At 40.2% G+C, this 18,984-nt stretch overlaps 1 protein-coding gene across 7 annotated transcripts in view; it reads right to left on the reverse strand.

The window, feature by feature from the left end:
• The window catches only part of HLCS (holocarboxylase synthetase), a 344,996-nt gene that overhangs the window by 191,728 nt on the left and 134,284 nt on the right, over positions 1-18,984 (reverse strand). For all 7 annotated transcript variants that reach the window (XM_049874829.1, XM_049874828.1, XM_049874823.1 and 4 more), the window contains exon 6: positions 11,787-12,058. In XM_049874829.1, the coding sequence (XP_049730786.1) occupies positions 11,787-12,058 (272 nt within the window). The remainder of the gene's footprint in view (positions 1-11,786; positions 12,059-18,984) is intronic.

The following is an 18,984-nucleotide window of genomic DNA, read 5'->3' on the forward strand; positions in this document are numbered from 1 at the left end:
CAGGAAAGCCATTTTATGGTCAGAAATACATATCTAGAAAGTGACTGAAGCAAGGATAAAATTACCTCTCAAAGCAAAGGTGTCACTTTGAGGACCAAGGTGCCCCTGATTAAAGCCATGGTTTTTTCAATCACCTCATGCATAGGAAAGCCGGAGAATTAAAAAGGAAGACAGAAGAAGATGTGATTCAATCCAACTGTGGTGGTGGTGAAGAATACTGAATATACCATGGACTGTCAGATAATGAACAAATCAGTCTTGGAAGAAATACAAGCAGAATGTTCCTTAGAAGAGAAGATGGCAAGACTCCAGCTCACTTACTTTGGACACATCATCAGGAAAGATCAACTGATAGAAAAGGGCATCATGTTTCATAAAGTAGAGGTTCAGTGAAAACGAGGGAAACCCTCCATGAGATGGACTGACACGATAGCCACAATAATGGATTCAAACATACCAATAATCATGAAAATGGCACAGGACTGGGCAATGTTTCATTCTATTATACATAATGTTGCCATGAGTCAGAGCTGACTCAATGGCAACTAACAACAACTATCCAACTAGTTGGTGTGACACAGCTGGGTCAGAATACGAGGGGAAACATCTGCATTTTTTGTTTGGGAGGGGACTGGAGAGAGAAGCCCACAGACCCTTCGAATTGCCTTGATTTTAGTTGTTAGCCAGCAGCTCCCATGTTTCCCTCTACTACTTCCTCTCCCCAGAGTTCCTTCCTCTTCACCGAATCACAAACAAACTTCAAAATCCACAGGGCGGGGGCAGGAGGTAAAGTTGGTGGTGGTTTATGGCTTCAAAGCCAGTTGGCTCTCATACCCAAAAGATCAAACGAAAGCTTTCCATGCCCATCTCAGCACCAAGGTGGCTCGGCTGAGCTACTAGTCAAAGAAGAAAATATGATGTCTTCCAAAATATTAGTCAGACGAGAAACTTCCAAATCCTCCAAGATTTACAAAAAAATGCCTCTAATGATCTTGAGTAAGTGAGACCACACTAGTGTTACAACTCAAATTATTTTCACCTACAACATTAAATCTGCCAGGTGCTGGGGCTATGATAATGTGTGTACTACTTTAAGGGCCTCCAACTCTTTTTTTCACTTCTACTCTAGCCCACTGGGGTCCCTGGGAGGCGTAAAACGTTAACTTGTTGGGCTGCTAAGCAAAAGGCTGAAGGTTCGCATCCACCCAGGCCATCTTGGAAGAAAGGCCTGGTGATCTACTTCCAAAAAACCAACCATTGACAATCCTATGGACAGCACCTTTCACAATAGTAAAAAGATGGAAACAACTTGGCTACCCATCAATGGATGGATGGAAAAACAAACTATGGTATATTCACACAATGGAATACTATGCAATGATGAAGAACAACAATGAATCTGTGAAACATCTCATAACAGGGATGAATCTGGAAGGCATTATGCTGAGTGAAATCTGTCAGTCGCAAAAGGACAAATATTGTATGAGGCCACTATTACAAGAACTCAAGAAAAGATTTAAACACAGAAGAAAACATTCTTTGATGGTTACGAGGGTGGGGAGGGAGGGAGAGGGGAATTCACTAACTAGATAGTAGACAAGAATTATCTCAGGTGAAGGGAAGGACAACACATGACACAGGGGAAGCACAACTGGAATAAATCAAAAGCTAAGAAGTTTCCTGAATACAACCAAACACTTAGAGGGACAAAGTAGCAGGGCCAGGGGTCTAGGAACCATGGTTGTAGGGGACATCTAGGTCAACTAGCATAACAAAGTTTATTAAGAAAATTCTCTGTATCCAACTTTGGTGAGTGGCATCTGGGGTCTTAAAAGCTAGCAAGTGGCCACCTAAGATGCATCAATTGGTTCCAACCCACCTGGAGCAAAGGAGAATGAAGAATACCAAAGACACAAGAAAAATATTAGCCCAACAGACGGAAAGGGCCACATAAACCAGAGACTCCATCAGCCTGAGACCGGAACTAGATGATGCCAGGCTACCACCAATGACCGCCCTGACCGGGAATGCAACCAGGAACACAACAGGGAATCCCTGACGGAGCAGGAGAAGAGTAGGGTGTTGAACTCAAATTCACGTAAAAAGACCAGACTTAATGGTCTGACTGAGACTAGAGGAACCCCAGAAGACATGGTCCCCGACTCTCTGTTAACCCAGAACTAAAACCATTCCCGAAACCAACCCTTCAGACAAAGAACAAACTGGACTATAAGACATAAAATGATACTCATGGAGAGTGTGCTTCTTAGTTCAATTAGACACATGAGACTAAATGGGCAGCTCCTGTTCAGAGGTGAGATGAGAAGGCAGAAAGGGATAGGAGCTGACTGAATAACCAGGAAATCCAGGGTGGAAAAGCGAAGTGTGCGGTCATACCATAGGGATAGCAACTAGGGTCACATAACAATGTGTGTGCATATGAGAAACTAACTTGACCTGTAAACTTTCACCTAAAGCACAATAAAAAAAAAAAAAAACCCTATGGAGCACAGTCCTACTCTGATACACACAGGGTAACCCTGAGTTCGTATCGAATCAAGGGCAACTGACTTTTTTTTAACTCTAGCCCGTTAGAAAGAGCTACTCCATAGCCACGAAAGTGATGTACTCCAAGAAAAAAGTGAGCATGGAGTAGACCCACTCAACAATTTTAAATATTCTACTTGCTCTGTTTCGTTTGTTGGTCCACTGCTGTGATATGAAGTACCAGACAGTTATTATGAACCTTCAGAAACAGGAAGAATTCAACATACAGTAAATTCTGCTATGTAGCATTCTATTCACTATGCGACACTATCATTTGATTTTGCTCCAGTGATGACCCCGCAGCACTAAACGATAATGTGTGAAATCAGTTAATACACGTGAAGCACTTAAAAGTAGTGTGTGAGGGTGGGGCCAAAATGGCAGAATGGCCAGAGGCTTCCAGCGATCCCTCTTACAACAAAGACCTGAAAAATCAGGTGAAACGATTACATTTATGACAAGTTAGGAGCCCTGAACATCAAAGGCAAAGTTAGAAACTGGACTGAGTGGCGGGGGAGAGAGAGACTGTTCAGAAGCAGAGAGGAGTTGCCGGACCTGAATCGCTGGGATCCCTCAGGCACCACTGCCAGGAGCAGCTGAGGTGGGCTGGTGGTACCGTTCGGCTGCGGTTTTCTCAGGAAGCAGCAGCCAGCTGCACAGCCTACTCACACCTCCAGAACCAGAGAAGAATGGTGTTCTCGGCAAAAGCTAAGTACTTGCGTATATTTTACTGCACCCCCGCCCCCAAGCCAGCTTCAGTAGCTATAGATTTCCCTGGGCCTGAGATATGCCCACTTCAGTGCCCTGAGCCATGCTCCTGGACTTGGAGAAGGAAAAAATTTACAACAGGGGGAAAGGATAATTTGCCAGGTCCATTAAACTACAGAGCTCAGGACACAAGGAGCTCCTGTTCAGGCATAAATGGTCCGTGGACACTGAATACCTTTCCCCCCTGCCTGGACCTGTTTGGGCCTATTTCAGGAAAATAGGCCCTTGCTGGCAGACTGCGATTGTTTAAGCTATGTGGTGGAGAGGTGGGTGTTTGACAGTTCAAATGACTTTGCCTAATAAACAGGGTCCTCACCTACCTACATCAGGGGCCTAAGGACTGCTGGCACCACTCAGGTCACCCAGTCACCCATGACAGGGGTCCAAGGATAACTGATACCTCCCAGTCCTTACAACCAAAAGTAGTGGGTATCCATGGTCCGTCTGCAGAACCCATCCACCTGTACACTCTAGGGAACAGGGACGCGCTTTCCTCAGAGACACTCGGGGGACAATCCTCACCCCCCCGCCTTGTTCAGAGCATGACCCCCTGCTGCAACTAGGTACCGGAACCTACACCAAACACCCCTGCCCCTCTAAGACTGTAGGACAAAGTCTGTACCACACACGTGACGACAAGCTACCTAGACACTTGAGCTGAATCCACACAAGAAAAGTGAATGGACTCATAAGCTCACATACCTGATAACAGCTCTAGCCATCTAGTGACAGGGTGTCACAGTCCCAAAGGCAAAAATAATCAGGTTAGCTCACTCAAGCAACCCATTTGGGCATATCAAAACAAAACAAACCAAGAAACTATGATACAGTAAGCAAACATAAAATAAACTAATACAGTAACTTACAGATGGCTCGGAAACAACAGTCAATATCAAACCACATAAAAAAACAGACCATGAACGCTTCAACAAGCTCTCAAAACAGAGAATCTAAGGATCTTCCTGGTGAAGGTGCATTCCTGGAATTACTGGATGCAGAATTCAAAATATTAATATACAGAACTCTTCAAGACATACGGAAGGAGCTCAGGCAATATGCACAACAAGCCAAGGAACGCACAGATAAAATAGTTGAAGAAATTAAAAAGGTTCTTCAAGAACATAATGAAAAATTTAATAAGTTGCAAGAATCCATAGAGAGACAGCAATCAGAAATTCAGAAGATTAACAATAAAATTACAGAATTAGACAACTCAATAGAGAATCAAAGGAGCAGAACTGAGCAAGTGGAAAGCAGGATTGGTGATCTTGAAGATAAAGCACTTGGCACCAATATATTTGAAGAAAAATCAGATGAAAGAATAAAAAAAAATGAAGAAACCTTAAGAATCATGTGGGACTCTATCAAAAGAAATAACCTACAAGTGACTGGAGTACCAGAACAGGGAGGGATATTTGTTGGCAGAAAACTTCCCTGATACCGTGAAAGATGAGAAGATATTAATCCAAGATGCTCATCAAACTCCACATGAGGTAGATTTTAAAAGTCACCAAGAGATGTTATAGTAAACTTGCCAAAACCAAAGATAAAGAGAAAATTTTAAGAGCAGCTAGGGATAAAAGAAAAGTCACCTACAAAGGACAGTCAATAAGGACAAGCTTGGACTACTCAGCAGAAATCATGCAGACAAGAAGGCAAATGGATGACTTATATAAAGCACTGAAGGAAAAAAAAAGCCAGCCAAGATTCATATATCCAGCAAAACTGTCTCTCAGATATGAAGGGGAAATTAGGATATTTCCGGATAAACACAGTTTAGGGATTTTGTAAAAACCAAACAAAAACTACAAGAAATACTAAAGGGAATTCTTTGGTTAGACGTCAATAATACCAGATATCAACCTAAGACTACAACAGTGGGCAGGGCAATCAGATGTCAATACAGGCAGGGAAGTCACAACAATAAATCAAGATAAAAAACGCTCAACACAGGGAAACAGCGATGTCATAATGTAAAAGAAAGCCACATTAAAATAATAAAGAGGGACTTTAAGAAATGTAGTCATAGATCTTTCATATGGAGAAGAAGACAAGGCGATATAAAGAAATAAAAGTTAGCTGTAAACGTAGAACAACAGGGGTAAATATTAAGGTAACCACAAAAGAGACTAACTATCCTACTCATCAAAGTAAAATATGAGAAAAAAATAGAGACTCAACAGAAACAAAATCAACAATGAATAAGAGGAAAAAACAACATATAAAGATAAACTATTCATAAAAAATTAAAAGGGAAAAAGAAACTGTCAACAACACACAAAAAAAGACATTGAAATGACAGCACTAAACTCATACCCATCCATAATTTCGCTGAATATTAATGGACTAAATGCACCAATAAAGAGACAGAGAGTGGCAGAATGGATAAAAAAAATACGATCCATCTATATGCTGCCTAACAAGAGACAAACCTTACAGACACAAACTAGAATTCAAAGGATGGAAAAAAATCATCAAGCAAACAACAATCAAAAAAGAGCAGGAATGGCGATATTAATTTCTGACAAAACAGATTTTAAAGTTCAATCCACCACAAAGGACAAGAAAGGACACTATATATTGATTAAAGAGACAATACGCCAGAAGAATATAACCATATTAAATATTTACGCACCCAATGAGAGGGCTGCGAGAAACACAAAACAAACTCTAACAGCATTGAAAAGTAAGATAGACAGCTCCACAATTATAATAGGAGACTTCAACATACCACTTTCGATGAAGGACAAGACATCCAGAAAGAAGCTTAATAAAGCTTAATAAAGACACAGAAGATCTAAATGCCACAATTAACCAACTTGACCTCATGGACATATACAGAACACTCCACCTAACAGCAGCCAAGTATACTTTCTTTTCTAGAGCACATGCAACATTCTCTAGAATAGACCACACATTAGGTCATAAAGGAAGCCTTCACAGAATTCAAAACATCGAAATATTACAAAGCATCTTTTCTAACCATAGGCCATAAAAGTAGAAATCAATAACATAAAAAGAAGGGAAAAGAAAACGAACGCTTGGAAACTGAACACTATCCTGCTCAAAAAAGACTGGGTTATAGAAGACATTAAGGATGGCATAAAGAAACTCAAAGAATCCAAGGAGAATGAAACTACTTCCTATCAGAACATTTGGGACACAGCAAAAGCAGTGCTGAGAGGTCAATTTATTTCAATAAATGCACACATAAAAAAAGAAAATAAGGCCAAAATCAAAGAGATATCCCTACAACTTAAACAAATAGATAACAACAAAAGAAACCTTCAGGCACTAGAAGAAAGGAAATAATAAAAATTAGAGCAGAATTAAATGAAATAGAAAACAGAAAAACAATTGAAAGAGTTAACAAGACCAAAAGCTGCTTCTTTGAAAAAATTAACAAAATTGATAAACCACTGGCCAGGCTGACAAAAGAAAAACAGAAGAGGAAACAAATAACCCAAATGAGAAATGAGATGGTGATATTATAACAGACCCAACTGAATTTAAAAGAATCATATCAGATTACCATGAAAAATTACACTCTAACAAATTTGAAAACCTAGAAGAAATGGATGAATTCCTAGAAACACACTACCTACCTAAACTAACACAAACAGAGGTAGAACAACTAAATAGACCCATAACAAAGGAAGAGATTGAAAAGGTAATCAGAAAAGTCCCAACAAAAAAAAAAGCCCTGGCCCAGATGGCTTCACTGCAGAGTTCTACCAAACTTTCAGAGAAGAATTAACACCACTACTACTAAAGGTATTTCAGAGGGTAGAAAAGGATGGAATACTCCCAAATTCTTTTTATGAAGCCAGCAAATCCCTGATACCACAACCAGGTAAAGACACCACAAAAAAAGAAAATTACAGACCTATATCCCTTATTACTCATAATATATATCCCTTATGAACTTAGATGCAAAAATCCTCAACAAAATTGTAGCCAATAGAATTCAACAACACATCAAAAAAATAATACACCATGACCAAGTGGGATTCATACCAGGTATGCTGGGATGGTTCAACATGAGAAAAAAAATTAATGGAATCCATCATATAAATAAAAGAACCACATTATTTTATCAATCAATGCAGAAAAGGCATTTGACAAAGTTCAACACTCATTCATGACAAAAACTCTCAGCAAAACAGGAATAGAAGGAAAATTCCTCAACATAGTAAAGGGCATTTATACAAAGCCAACAGCCAACATCATCGTAGATGGAAAGGGCCTGAAAGCATTTCCACTGAGATCAGGAACCAGACAAGGATGCCTTTTATCACCACTCTTATTCAACATTGTGCGGGAGGTCCTAGCCAGAGCAATTAGGATAGATAAAGAAATAAAGGGCATCAGGATTGGTAAGGAAGAAGTAAAAGTATCTCTATTTGCAGATGACATGATCTTATACACAGAAAACCCTAAAGAATTCTCAAGAAAACTACTGAAACTAATAGAAGAGTTCAGCAGAGGATCAGGATACAACGTAAACATACAAAAATCAGCTGGATTCTTCTACACCAACAAAAAGAACATTGAAGAGGAAATCACCAAATCAATACCATTTACAGTAGCTCCCAAGAAGATAAAATACTCAGGAATAAATCTTACCAGAGATCTAAAAGACCTGTACACAGAAAACTACAAGACACTAATGCAAGAAACCAAGAGACCTACATAAGTAGAAAAACATACCTTGCTCATGGATAGAAGATTTAACATTGTAAAAATATCTATTCTACCAAAACCAATCTATTGATACGATGCAATTCTGATTCAAATTCCAACAACATTTTTTAATGAGATGGAGAAATAAATCACCAGCTTCATAAGGGTAAGAGGCCTAGGATAAGTAAAGCATTACTGAAAAAGAAGAACAAAGTGGGAGGCCTCACTCTTCCTGATTTTAGAACCTATCATACCGCCACAGTAGTCAAAACAGCCTGGTACTGGTACAACAACAGACACATAGACCAATGGAAAAGAATTGAGAATCCAGACATAAATCCATCCACATATGAGTGGCTGATATTTGACAAAGGCCCAAAGTCAGTTAAATGGGGAAAAGATAATCTTTTTAACAAATGTGCTGGCATAACTGCATATCCATTGGCAAAAAAATGAAACAAGACTCATACCTCACACCATGCACAAAAACTAACTCAAAATGGATCAAAGACCTAATATAAAATCTAAAATGATAAAGATCATGGAAGAAAAAAGTAGGGACAGCACTAGGAGCCCTAATACACGGCATAAACAGCACAAAACATTACTAACAATGCAGAAGAGACTAGATAACCAGGAGCTCCTGAAAATCAAACACCTATGCTCATCCAAAGACTTCACCAAAAGAGTAAAAAGGCTACCACCAGACTGGGAAAAAGCTTTTAGCTATGACATTTCCAATCAGCGCCTGATCTCTAAAATCTATGTGATACTGCAAAAACTCAACTACAAAAAGACAAATAACCCAATTCAAAAATGGGCAAAGGATATGAGTAGGCACTTCTCTAAAGAAGACATTCAGGTAGCTAACAGACATATGAGGAAATGCTCATGATCATTAGCCATTAGAGAAATGCAAATCAAAACTACAACGAGATTCCACCTCACTCCAACAAGGCTGGAATTAATCCAAAAAATAATAAATGTTGGAGAGGCTGTGGAGAGACTGGAACACCTATACACTGCTGGTGGGAATGTAAAATAGTACAACCACTTTCTAAATCAATCTGGCACTTCCTTAAAAAGCTAGAAATAGAACTATCATACCATCCTGCAAACCCACTCCTTGGAATATATCCTAGAGAAATAAGAGCCTTTACACGAACAGACATATGCACACCCATGTTCACTGCACCACTGTTTACAATAGCAAAAAGATGGAAGCAACCAAGGTACATATCAACAGATGAATGGATAAATAAATTATGGTATATTCACAGAATGGAATACTACACATCGATAAAGAACAATGATGAATCCTTGAAACATTTCATAACATGGGGGAATCTGGAAGGCATTATGCTGAGTGAAATTGACCCTATAGAAAGAGCAGAACTGCTCCATAGAGTTTCCAAGGAGCGCCTGGCAGATTCAAATTGCTGACCTCCTGGTTAGCAGCCGTCCCACTTAACCACTACGCCACCAGGGTTTCCTTGAGTGAAATTAGTCAGCTGCAAAAGGATAAATATTGTATAAGACCACTACTATAAGAACTCGAGAAATAGTTTAAACAGAGAAGAGAATATTCTTCAATGGTTACAAGACGGGGGAGGGAAGGTGGGAGAGGGGTATTCACTAATTAGATAGTAGATAACTATTTTAGGTGAAGGGAAAGACAATATACAGTACAGGCAAGGTCCACACAACTGGACTAAACCAAAAGCAAAGAAGTTTCCTGAATAAACTGAACACTTTGAAGGCCAGCGTAGCAGGGATGGGGGTTTGGGGACCACGGTTTCAGGGGACATCTAAGTCAACTGGCATAATAAAATCTATTAGGAAAACATTCTGCATCCTACTTTGGAGAGTGGCGTCTGGGGTCTTAAACGCTATCAAGTGGACATCTAAGATGCATCAATTGGTCTCAACCCACCAGGAGCAAAGGAGAATGAAGAACACCAAAGACACAGGGTAATTATGAACCCAAAGACAGAAAGGGCCACATAATCCAGAGACTACATCAGCCTGAGGCCAGAAGAGCTAGATGGTGCCTAGCTACAACCCATGACTGCCCCAACAGGGAACACAATAGAGAACCCCTGAGGGAGCAGGAGAGCAGTGGGATACAGACCCCAGATTCTCATAAAAAGACCAGACTTAATGGTCCAACTGAGACTACAATGATCCCAGAGGTCATGGTCCCCAGGCCTTCTGTTAGCTCAAGACAGGAACAATTCCTAAAGCTAACTTTTCAGACAGAGATTGGACTGGACTACAGGATTGACAATGATACTGGTGACGAATGAACTTCTTGGATCAAGTAGACACATGAGACTATGATGGCATCTGTCTAAAGGGGAAATGAGAGGGTAGAGAGGGTCAGAAGCTGGCCAAATGGACACGAGAAGAGAGGTTGGAGGAAAGGAGTGTGCTGTCTCATTAGGGGGAGAACAATTAGGAGTACACAGCAAGGTGTTTATAAATTTTTGTATGAGAGTCCAACTTGATTTGTAAACTTTCACTAAAGCACAATAAAAACTTTTTTAAAAAGTAATGTCTGGAAGATAAAAGCTTTCAATAAATGTAATTTAAGTCTGGCGGCGCAACTGTTAAGCACTCAACTGATAACCAAAGGTTGGTTTGGTGGTTCAAATCTACCCAGCGGCTCCACGGAAGAAAGACACGATGACCTGTTTCCGTGAAGATTACAATCTAGAAAACCCTATGGGGTAGTTCTACTCTGTCACATTGCACCGCTATGAGTTAAAGTCAACTTGATAACAAACAACAACACACAAACAACAGTATTATTGTTGTTATTGCTGCAATAATCAGGTGTATTTCTACAAAGATACCTCACATTATCTTCTCATTTTATATCAACACATTATCAAATCCCAGAAATTGTTACTAAACACAGAGGCCAAAATACATCCACGTGTTGACTTATACCTCTGTCCAAACATGCAGTCCCAAGGGTGAAAATTTCATCCCAGAAACCATGGATCCAACTACTTTTGAGGCCTTCATTCCTTAAATTTTGGTCCCATGTTGAGGGGAGATGCTCTTCTTTTTCATTCCCTCCATAAGTCTACCTCTTCAACTATCTGAGCATAATATAAGACTATTCACTGATACTGATTAATTTGGGGGTTAAAAAATTCCTTTCATCTGTTTTGATTTTTCAGCCTTCAATCCAAGTCCATGAAACAGAAGGACTTAAAAAGAAAAGTTTGATAAGAGTAAATTTCAAATATCCAAACAGGATTACAGAGTGCTTAAAAAATGTATTGGGTGGGAACATAAGAAGACAGGTTTTCAGAGTACAAAACTTCCATTCCTTTCCATTTAACACAGCTAAGTGTCATTCAGTTTTGCCATTCTAACCCCCCTGCAAAACATCTTAAACTAAATGTTTAACACGGGTTTCAACAACATGAAAGTAACACAATAACCTGTTTTTGAGCCATAATGCCACCTGTTAAACATTTTTTCTGTAACATTCTTTTTCCAAGGACATTCTGAAAGGCCTGATTCTAGGAAGAGAGTCCCAAAGTACAAAAACCTCCCATTCCTGAAAGGATAATTCTTATTAGATCAAAGGATAGTATTTAACTTCCCTTCCTACATTTTAACTCTTCTAGAACAGGGTTTCTGCTTCCATCTTGCTAGTAGGTTTATTAAAACGTACTGCTCTATAACTCTATCCCCACCCCACACCACTGCTTAGAATAACCAACATAACAGGTTTCTCCTGAGCCAGTGCAGAAGGTCTGATCAGAACTTACCCATCCAGAAGGTTCATCGTGGTGGGTGTCACTTCAGCAAAAAGAATTATTTTTCCAAGTCGTTCTGTCTGCAGATTTTGCCGATAGATCTCTAAGTTAAAATTTTCTGATGAGAAGCCCTCCGACTCAGTAAACACAGGGATACAAGACGGGGTTATTTCTATGTCAGATGTGGAGGATGAAACAAATTTAAGAGAGACCTTGCTGGATTTTATTACTCCTCCGGGATCCACGTGCTTCCCCAGCCACTGCATAAAAGGGTCCCGGGTTCCCTGCATCAAAAAGGAAGAAATGAAAAGGTCATAATTTGGCACTACATTGGATGATGGCACTTTTTCCTTAAAACGCCATTTTGGTAATGTAAGTACTTCCTGATTGACAACAAATACAGGCTGGATTAACAGATTCCAGACATGTAAAACTACTATACAGTACGATGATAAACGTATTAAGTAGGCTTATACTATAAGAATAAATTCTTTAAAAACCAGAATCTAAGGAAATAATTAACAACAACAACAACAAAACCCAAGCGCGTTTTCGTCAAGTCAATTCCAACTCATAGTGACCCTGTACGACAGAGTAGAACTGCCCCATAGGTTTCCAAGGCTGTAATCTTTACAGAAGCAGACTGCCATGTCTTTCTCCCATGCAGCGGCTGGCGGGTTCAAACTGCTGACCTTTCAGTTAGCAGCTGGGCTCTTAACCACTGTGCCACCACGGCTCCAAGGAAATAATTACAGTTCATTATTATATGGCCTATCCTACACTGGTGCTTGGCTGCTAATCAAAAGGTCGGCAGTTTGAATCCACCAGTTGCTCCTTGGAAACCCGATGGGGGCAGTTCTACTCTATCCTATAGAGTAGCTATGAGTCGGAATTGACTCAACGGCAACGATTTGGGATTGGTTTAGTTTGGTTTTATCCTCCATTAAGGAGCAGTGGTGGTTCACTAGTACAACTCTCACTTTCCACGCGGGAGACCCAGGCTGGATTCCAGTGCGCCTCATGCACAGTCACTACCAGTCCATCAGTGAAAGTTTGCATGTTGCTATGACGCCGAACAGGTTTCAGCAGAGCTTCCAGACTAAGATGGACTAGCAAGACAGGTCTCATGATCTACTTCCGAAAATAAGCCAATGAAAACCCTATGGATCACAGCAGTCAAATCCCGTTGTATGTGGGGTCAACATGAGTTGGGAGCTGACTCGATAGCAGCTAACATCAATAATCCTATGCTACATCCTAAATGCTCGAAAGTCCTATCCAGTCCTAGAGTTCATTAGTAATTCTCTAGTCTTCTGTGCATTTTACAGAAAACTTTTTATCTTTATACTTTAGCTCTACAAGGGCACACTTAGGTGAAAGCACTAAGATAATCGGGACCTCCATTTCCTCCCATACAGACAGGACATGTTGACCTACGGGGGCCGCTGATAAGGGAGAAACAAATTCACACACAGGAAAAACAACAAAGTACCCAAAAGCTGCTTTCTGTTTGCTCCAAATATGGATCCAGGGAGCGTCAGATGGCAGAACTGAGAAGAGACGTGGCCCACCCCATATGCACAGCTCTTTCTTCCATCCTTCAAAACCACAAGGAATGTTGGAGCCTCTGGGGGGCTGCAATTTCCATGACACACCCCAGAGATCCCAAAGACCTACCTCTGGGATGGGTCACAAGGGAAGTGGGGGTTCTGAGGGGCCCACACAAAACATCTTAAAATCTGTTGGTCACAGTAAATGCAGATTCAGGTTCTTAGGCTATCTTCTGTAGATACCACCAGGCATTTCAAAAAGGAAAACCCACCTGTTAACTTCAGCAGTATGTCCCAAAGCTCCCCAAGGTTGCAAGGGACAGTTTTAAAGATGAAATTTAATTCAACTAGATTCAAATGATCAACTTTTAAAAGTCACTTTCAATTTTCAGAAAATACAGAGGACAGAAGAACAAGTTATGTGACTTTAGAAGGAAGCAATATGATAAATTCAGAAGGTGAGACCTTTTTTTTTTAGAGGAGAGCTGGGCCAGGTTCTTCCATAAGTTAGCACCACGGAAAAAGGAAAAAAATATGGGAAAGGGGGTAGGAGGGTGTGACCTGGTCTAGATTAGAAAGGACTTAAGAAACATAATCAAATGCAGTCAGCAGTTCTTTATCGGATTCTGATTTCAACAAACAGCTAGAGAAAGGAAAAAAAAAATTTTTTTGAGACAGGAAAATTTGAATATGAACAGTATTAGATAACAAAAAGGAATATATGTCAGTTTTATCAGGTATGATAATGTCATTGTGGTGCTAGAGGAAAAAGTCCTCAATTTTTATAAATGCATATATATAATGATATCTGTAATATGCCTGCAAAATAGAGCAAATAAGGCAAAATGTTAATAACTGTTAAATTTAGGGGCTGGGGAGATGGCGTATCTGTTACATTATTCTCTCTATACTTTTCCATGTTCGAAAATTTTCATAATAGCAACTAGGGGAAAAAACACAAAATGGTAAAATAAGCATTAGTTATGATAAAAACAATAAATTCGACTAAAATACATTAGCAAGCTATTTCTTCGCTCATTCAACAACAAATGTTACTAAGTGTCTACCGTCTGGTGGGCATTCTTGTAGACTTAGAGGTTTCAGCAGTGAACAACAGGGACCAAAGTCCCTATCTTTAAAGGGTTTATACTCTAGCATGGGAGTCAGGTAATAAGTAAACTTAATAAGCACAATACAGAGAATGTTAGACTGTAATAGGACTCCCGGGGTGATGCAAATGGTTAACCGACTCAGCTGCTAATCTAAAGCTTGGTCGCTCAAGTCCACTCACAGGCACCTAAAAAGAAAGACCTGGTGATCTACTTCTGAAAAATCAGCCACTGAAAACCTTATAGTGCACAGTTCTACTCTGACACACATGGGGTCGCCATGAGTCAGAATCAACCTGGTAGCAGCTAGTTATACAGTATAGCGGCTGTGGAGAAAAAATTAGGCAGGGAAGTGGGATTATAAGTGTTGGGGGAACACTTTCAGCCAACATGGTGCCATAGAGAGAAGCACCATGCCATCCCTCCACAGCAAAAACTCGAAAAACTAAGTAAAACAGAGACAAACATCACTCCTAGAACCCGAAGTGTCAAATGCAGAGATAAAGAACTCTGTCAAGCACTGAATGGAATAAGAAACCTACAGAGACACAGAGCAAGGAGAGTTACATGCAGAGGGTCCCTATCAGCTAACACACCATGGATCCACCATCTTGGATTCCTGTTGGAGATCGGTGGACACGGAACGTGGGATAGCAGCTTCAGGGAGATCCCAGCAGGAGACAGGGCACCTGGTAACCAGCAATAAACCCTTTCCCACCCCCCAACCTCTCCCCACTGCTCTACTCTCGTCCTCTACCGGAAGCAGTGGCCAGCTGGCCAGGAAGTACAGCATTGAGTCCCTTGGATTTGCCCTGCCCACACTGGAGATCGGCGGACAGGAAGTATGGGAAAACAGCTTCACCAAGTTCCCAGCAGGAGACAGAGTACCTGGTAACCAGCAATATATGCTTTCCTAACCCCACCCTTCTTCCCCCTGCCCCTCGGCCTCCTCTGCTTCCCACCAGCTGCAGCCCCTTGGCTAGGAGGCAACTGCTTCTGCCCCGGGCCGTTTGGATTCACCCCGCCCACACTGGCTGGCTACCTGAGTGCCACTTGTCTGTTGCTGATGTTGCTTTTTTCCATTTCTTTGGTTTCTTCTGTGCCTCCTGCCACTTCTACCCCCTCCTCCCCTTTCTCTGGAACACCTGGCTCCATGTGCCATCTTTGCTTCTTCCTGAAAGATTGTGAAGCATCGTTTGACTGGGGAACCACTCCCTCAGCCCCAGGCATGGAGCTGGTGGGATTCCTGGGGCTTTTTTTTTTTGCTTTGTTTTGTTTTGTTTTGTTTCTGTTCTGTTTGTTTTCTCTTTCTTTTCACAGCTTGGGAGTCCCTTCTAGCTGGGCTGCACTGCACGGCTTAGGAGCCACTTCCCCAGTTGGTAGAATCACTGAGGGCATTTCTTTTTTTCTTTCTTTTTCCTTTTTCTCTTTTTACCTGTCTTTCTTCATTGCTCAGTTCTCATAACTCTATACTTACCTTCTTTTCCTGTCTCCTGAATACCAGGCACTGTCTGACAGCTATATCCCCTTAGGCCAGACTATACTGGGCTGCCTGGGAGCCACTCCCTGGTCATTGCAGCCAAACCAGTGGGACCCTTGGGGATTTTCTTTTTTTGTTGTTTTGTTTTCATTTTTTATCTATTTACATTTTTTTCTTTCTTCTTCCACTCTTTTTCTTTTTCTCCATTTCTTGATTTCTCATTTCTCCACTCCAACGGCAAGATCCCTTAGCACTTATCTTGTTTTTTTTTTTTTTGTTTTTGGCTTCTGTTTCTCTTTACTGTTTCCCATACCCCTATTAACTCCACACATCACAACCTCTCCCCTCATTCCTGCCTGCCTGCACCTTGTGCTGAATATCACACTCTCGAGCAGCACAGGCACAGCTGACCGGAACATGCCTAGCACTGACTCCCAGCCCACCCTGTTGCCCTACTATGTGCCACGAACAACCCATCTCTGCCCCTCCCCTTCAGCTGGACCTGCCACCATAGCTGAGCAACTGGCCCTGTCCTTTGGACAAGGAGGTGAAAAGTATAGTGACTACAGATGACCAAACAATAGAACACACAGCCCACCTGCTCAGACATAACCAAATAAAACAAAAAAGCACAATGAAACAAACAGACCTACAATCAATAAATGAAAAAAATAACTACTGAATGTCCCAAAGACACCAGACATTATCAAAATATATTAAAAAATAGGACAGGATAGTTCTAGTAGGCATCCAAAATAAAACACAACATGACTTTCTAGTAGAGGAAAAGGAACTAGAACTATCTGACAGGGAATTCACATCTCTGAAATTCAGAGCTATGCAAAAGTTGAAGCAAAAAGCAGACAAAAATGAGGAGAAAAAAGACAAATTCATGGAAAGGGAAGACATATTCATGGAAAATACAAAAAAAAAAAGGAAGAATTCAGGAAAATAATACAGGAACAAAATGCCAAAATAAGTTCACAACTAGAAGTCATACAAAAACAACAATTAGAAATCCAAAAGATAAACAACAAGATTTGAGAAATGGGAAGTGTCATAGAAAGGCTGAGGAACAGCGTTGAAGTGATAGAAGACAGGATCAGCAATACTGAAGACAAACACTTGGATACAACTCTGTTTGAGGAAAAATCAGAAAAAAGAAGGAAGAAAAATGCAAGAACCCTGAGAATTATGTGAGATACAATCAAAAGCAAAAATTTGAGAGTGATCGGAGTTCCAGAACAGGGGGAGAAAACTGAAAACACAGAAAGGATCAATGAAGAATTTCTGACAAAGAAACATCCCTAATATCATGAATAATGAAAAGCTGACCATCCAAGAAGGTCAACGAACCCCATATAGGATAGACCCCAAAAGAAAAACTCCAAGGCATATCATAATGACACTCACTAAAACCAAAGACAAAAAAAAAAAACCCTGAGAACAGCTCAAGAAAAACAAAAAGTCACGTACAGAGGGGAAACAATAAGACTAAGCTGTGATTACTTGGCAGAAACCACGAAGGTAAGAAGGTAACAGGATGACATATATAAAACCTTGAAAAAAATTACCAATCAAGAGTAACATATCCTGCAAAATCTCGTTCAAATATGCTGGAGAAATTAGGACATTTCCAGATAAACAGAAATTAAAGGAATATGTAAAAACCAAACCAAACTTACGAGAATTACTAAAGGGAGTCCAATAGCCCGAGAACAAACAACATCAGATCACAGCCTGAATCTACGACACAAGATTGTACCAGACAGACACCAACCTAAGAAATTAACTCTCAAAAAACCAAACCAAACCAAACCCAATGCCGTCAAATCGATTCCAACTCATAGCGACCCTACAGGACAGGGTAGAACTGCCCCATAGAGTTTCCAAGGAGCACCTGGCAGATTCGAACTGCTGACCTTTTGGTTAGCAGCCGTAGCACTTAATTAACTCTCAAGGACTATCCAAAACTAAAAGAAATACAACAGGGAACCAGAGAGGTTAATCTGTAAATGACAACGTCAGAACAATAAAAGAGCAAATAAACAGTGTAGATATAGAACTTTCTAATGGAGACAAAGGCAAGGTGATACCAAATAATAATAGACTGGTTCAAACCTAGGAAGATAAGGGTAAATTACAAGGTAACCACAAAGAAAGTTAACAAACCTACTCATCAAAATAACGAAGAAAAACATAAAGTCTCAATAAAAAAAAAAAAACTACGAAAACAAAAGAAATCCACAAACAATAGGAATTCAGCACAGGACAGTAAGGGGAACAAGAAAAGGCACTACAAAATGACAGCAATATACTCACACCTATCAATAATTATACTGAATGTAAGTGATCTAAATGCACCCATAAGAGAAACAGAGTGACGGAATGGATAAAAAAAAAAACAGGATCCATCAATATGGTATCTATAAGACACACCTTAGAAACAAAGACTTAAATTTGTTAAAAATCAAAGGATGAAAAGAAACATATCAAGCAAACAGCTACAAAAAAAGAGCAGGATTGGCAATACTAATCTCAGATAAAACAGACTTTAGAATCAAATCCACCATAAAGACAAAGAAGGGCACTACATAACGATTAAAGGCACAATCCATCATGCGGAGTTAACCATAAAAAAATCTATGCACCCAATGACAGGGCTCCAAAATATATTAAACAAATACTAACAGCATTGAAAACAGAAATTGACAGTTCCACAATAATAAGAGGAGACTTCAACACACCACTCTCATAAAGGACAGAATATCTAGAAAGAAACTCAACAAACTGCACAGTTGGCCAAGTTGACCTCATAGGCATATATAGAACACTCCACCAAACAGTTGCAAAGTACACATCCTTTTCCAATGCACATGGAACATTCTCCAGAATAGAGCACATCTTAGGCCACAGAGCAACCCTCAACAAAATCAAAAACACTGAAACAATGCAAAGTATCTTCTCTGACTACAACACAATCAAAATAAAAATTAACAACAGGAAAAGCAAGGGAAAAAAAATCAATTACATGAAAACTGAACAACATCCTGCTTAAAAACCACTGGGTA

The sequence above is a fragment of the Elephas maximus genome, chromosome 2 (genome assembly GCF_024166365.1).
Source record: "Elephas maximus indicus isolate mEleMax1 chromosome 2, mEleMax1 primary haplotype, whole genome shotgun sequence".
Taxonomy (NCBI): Eukaryota; Metazoa; Chordata; class Mammalia; order Proboscidea; family Elephantidae; genus Elephas; species Elephas maximus.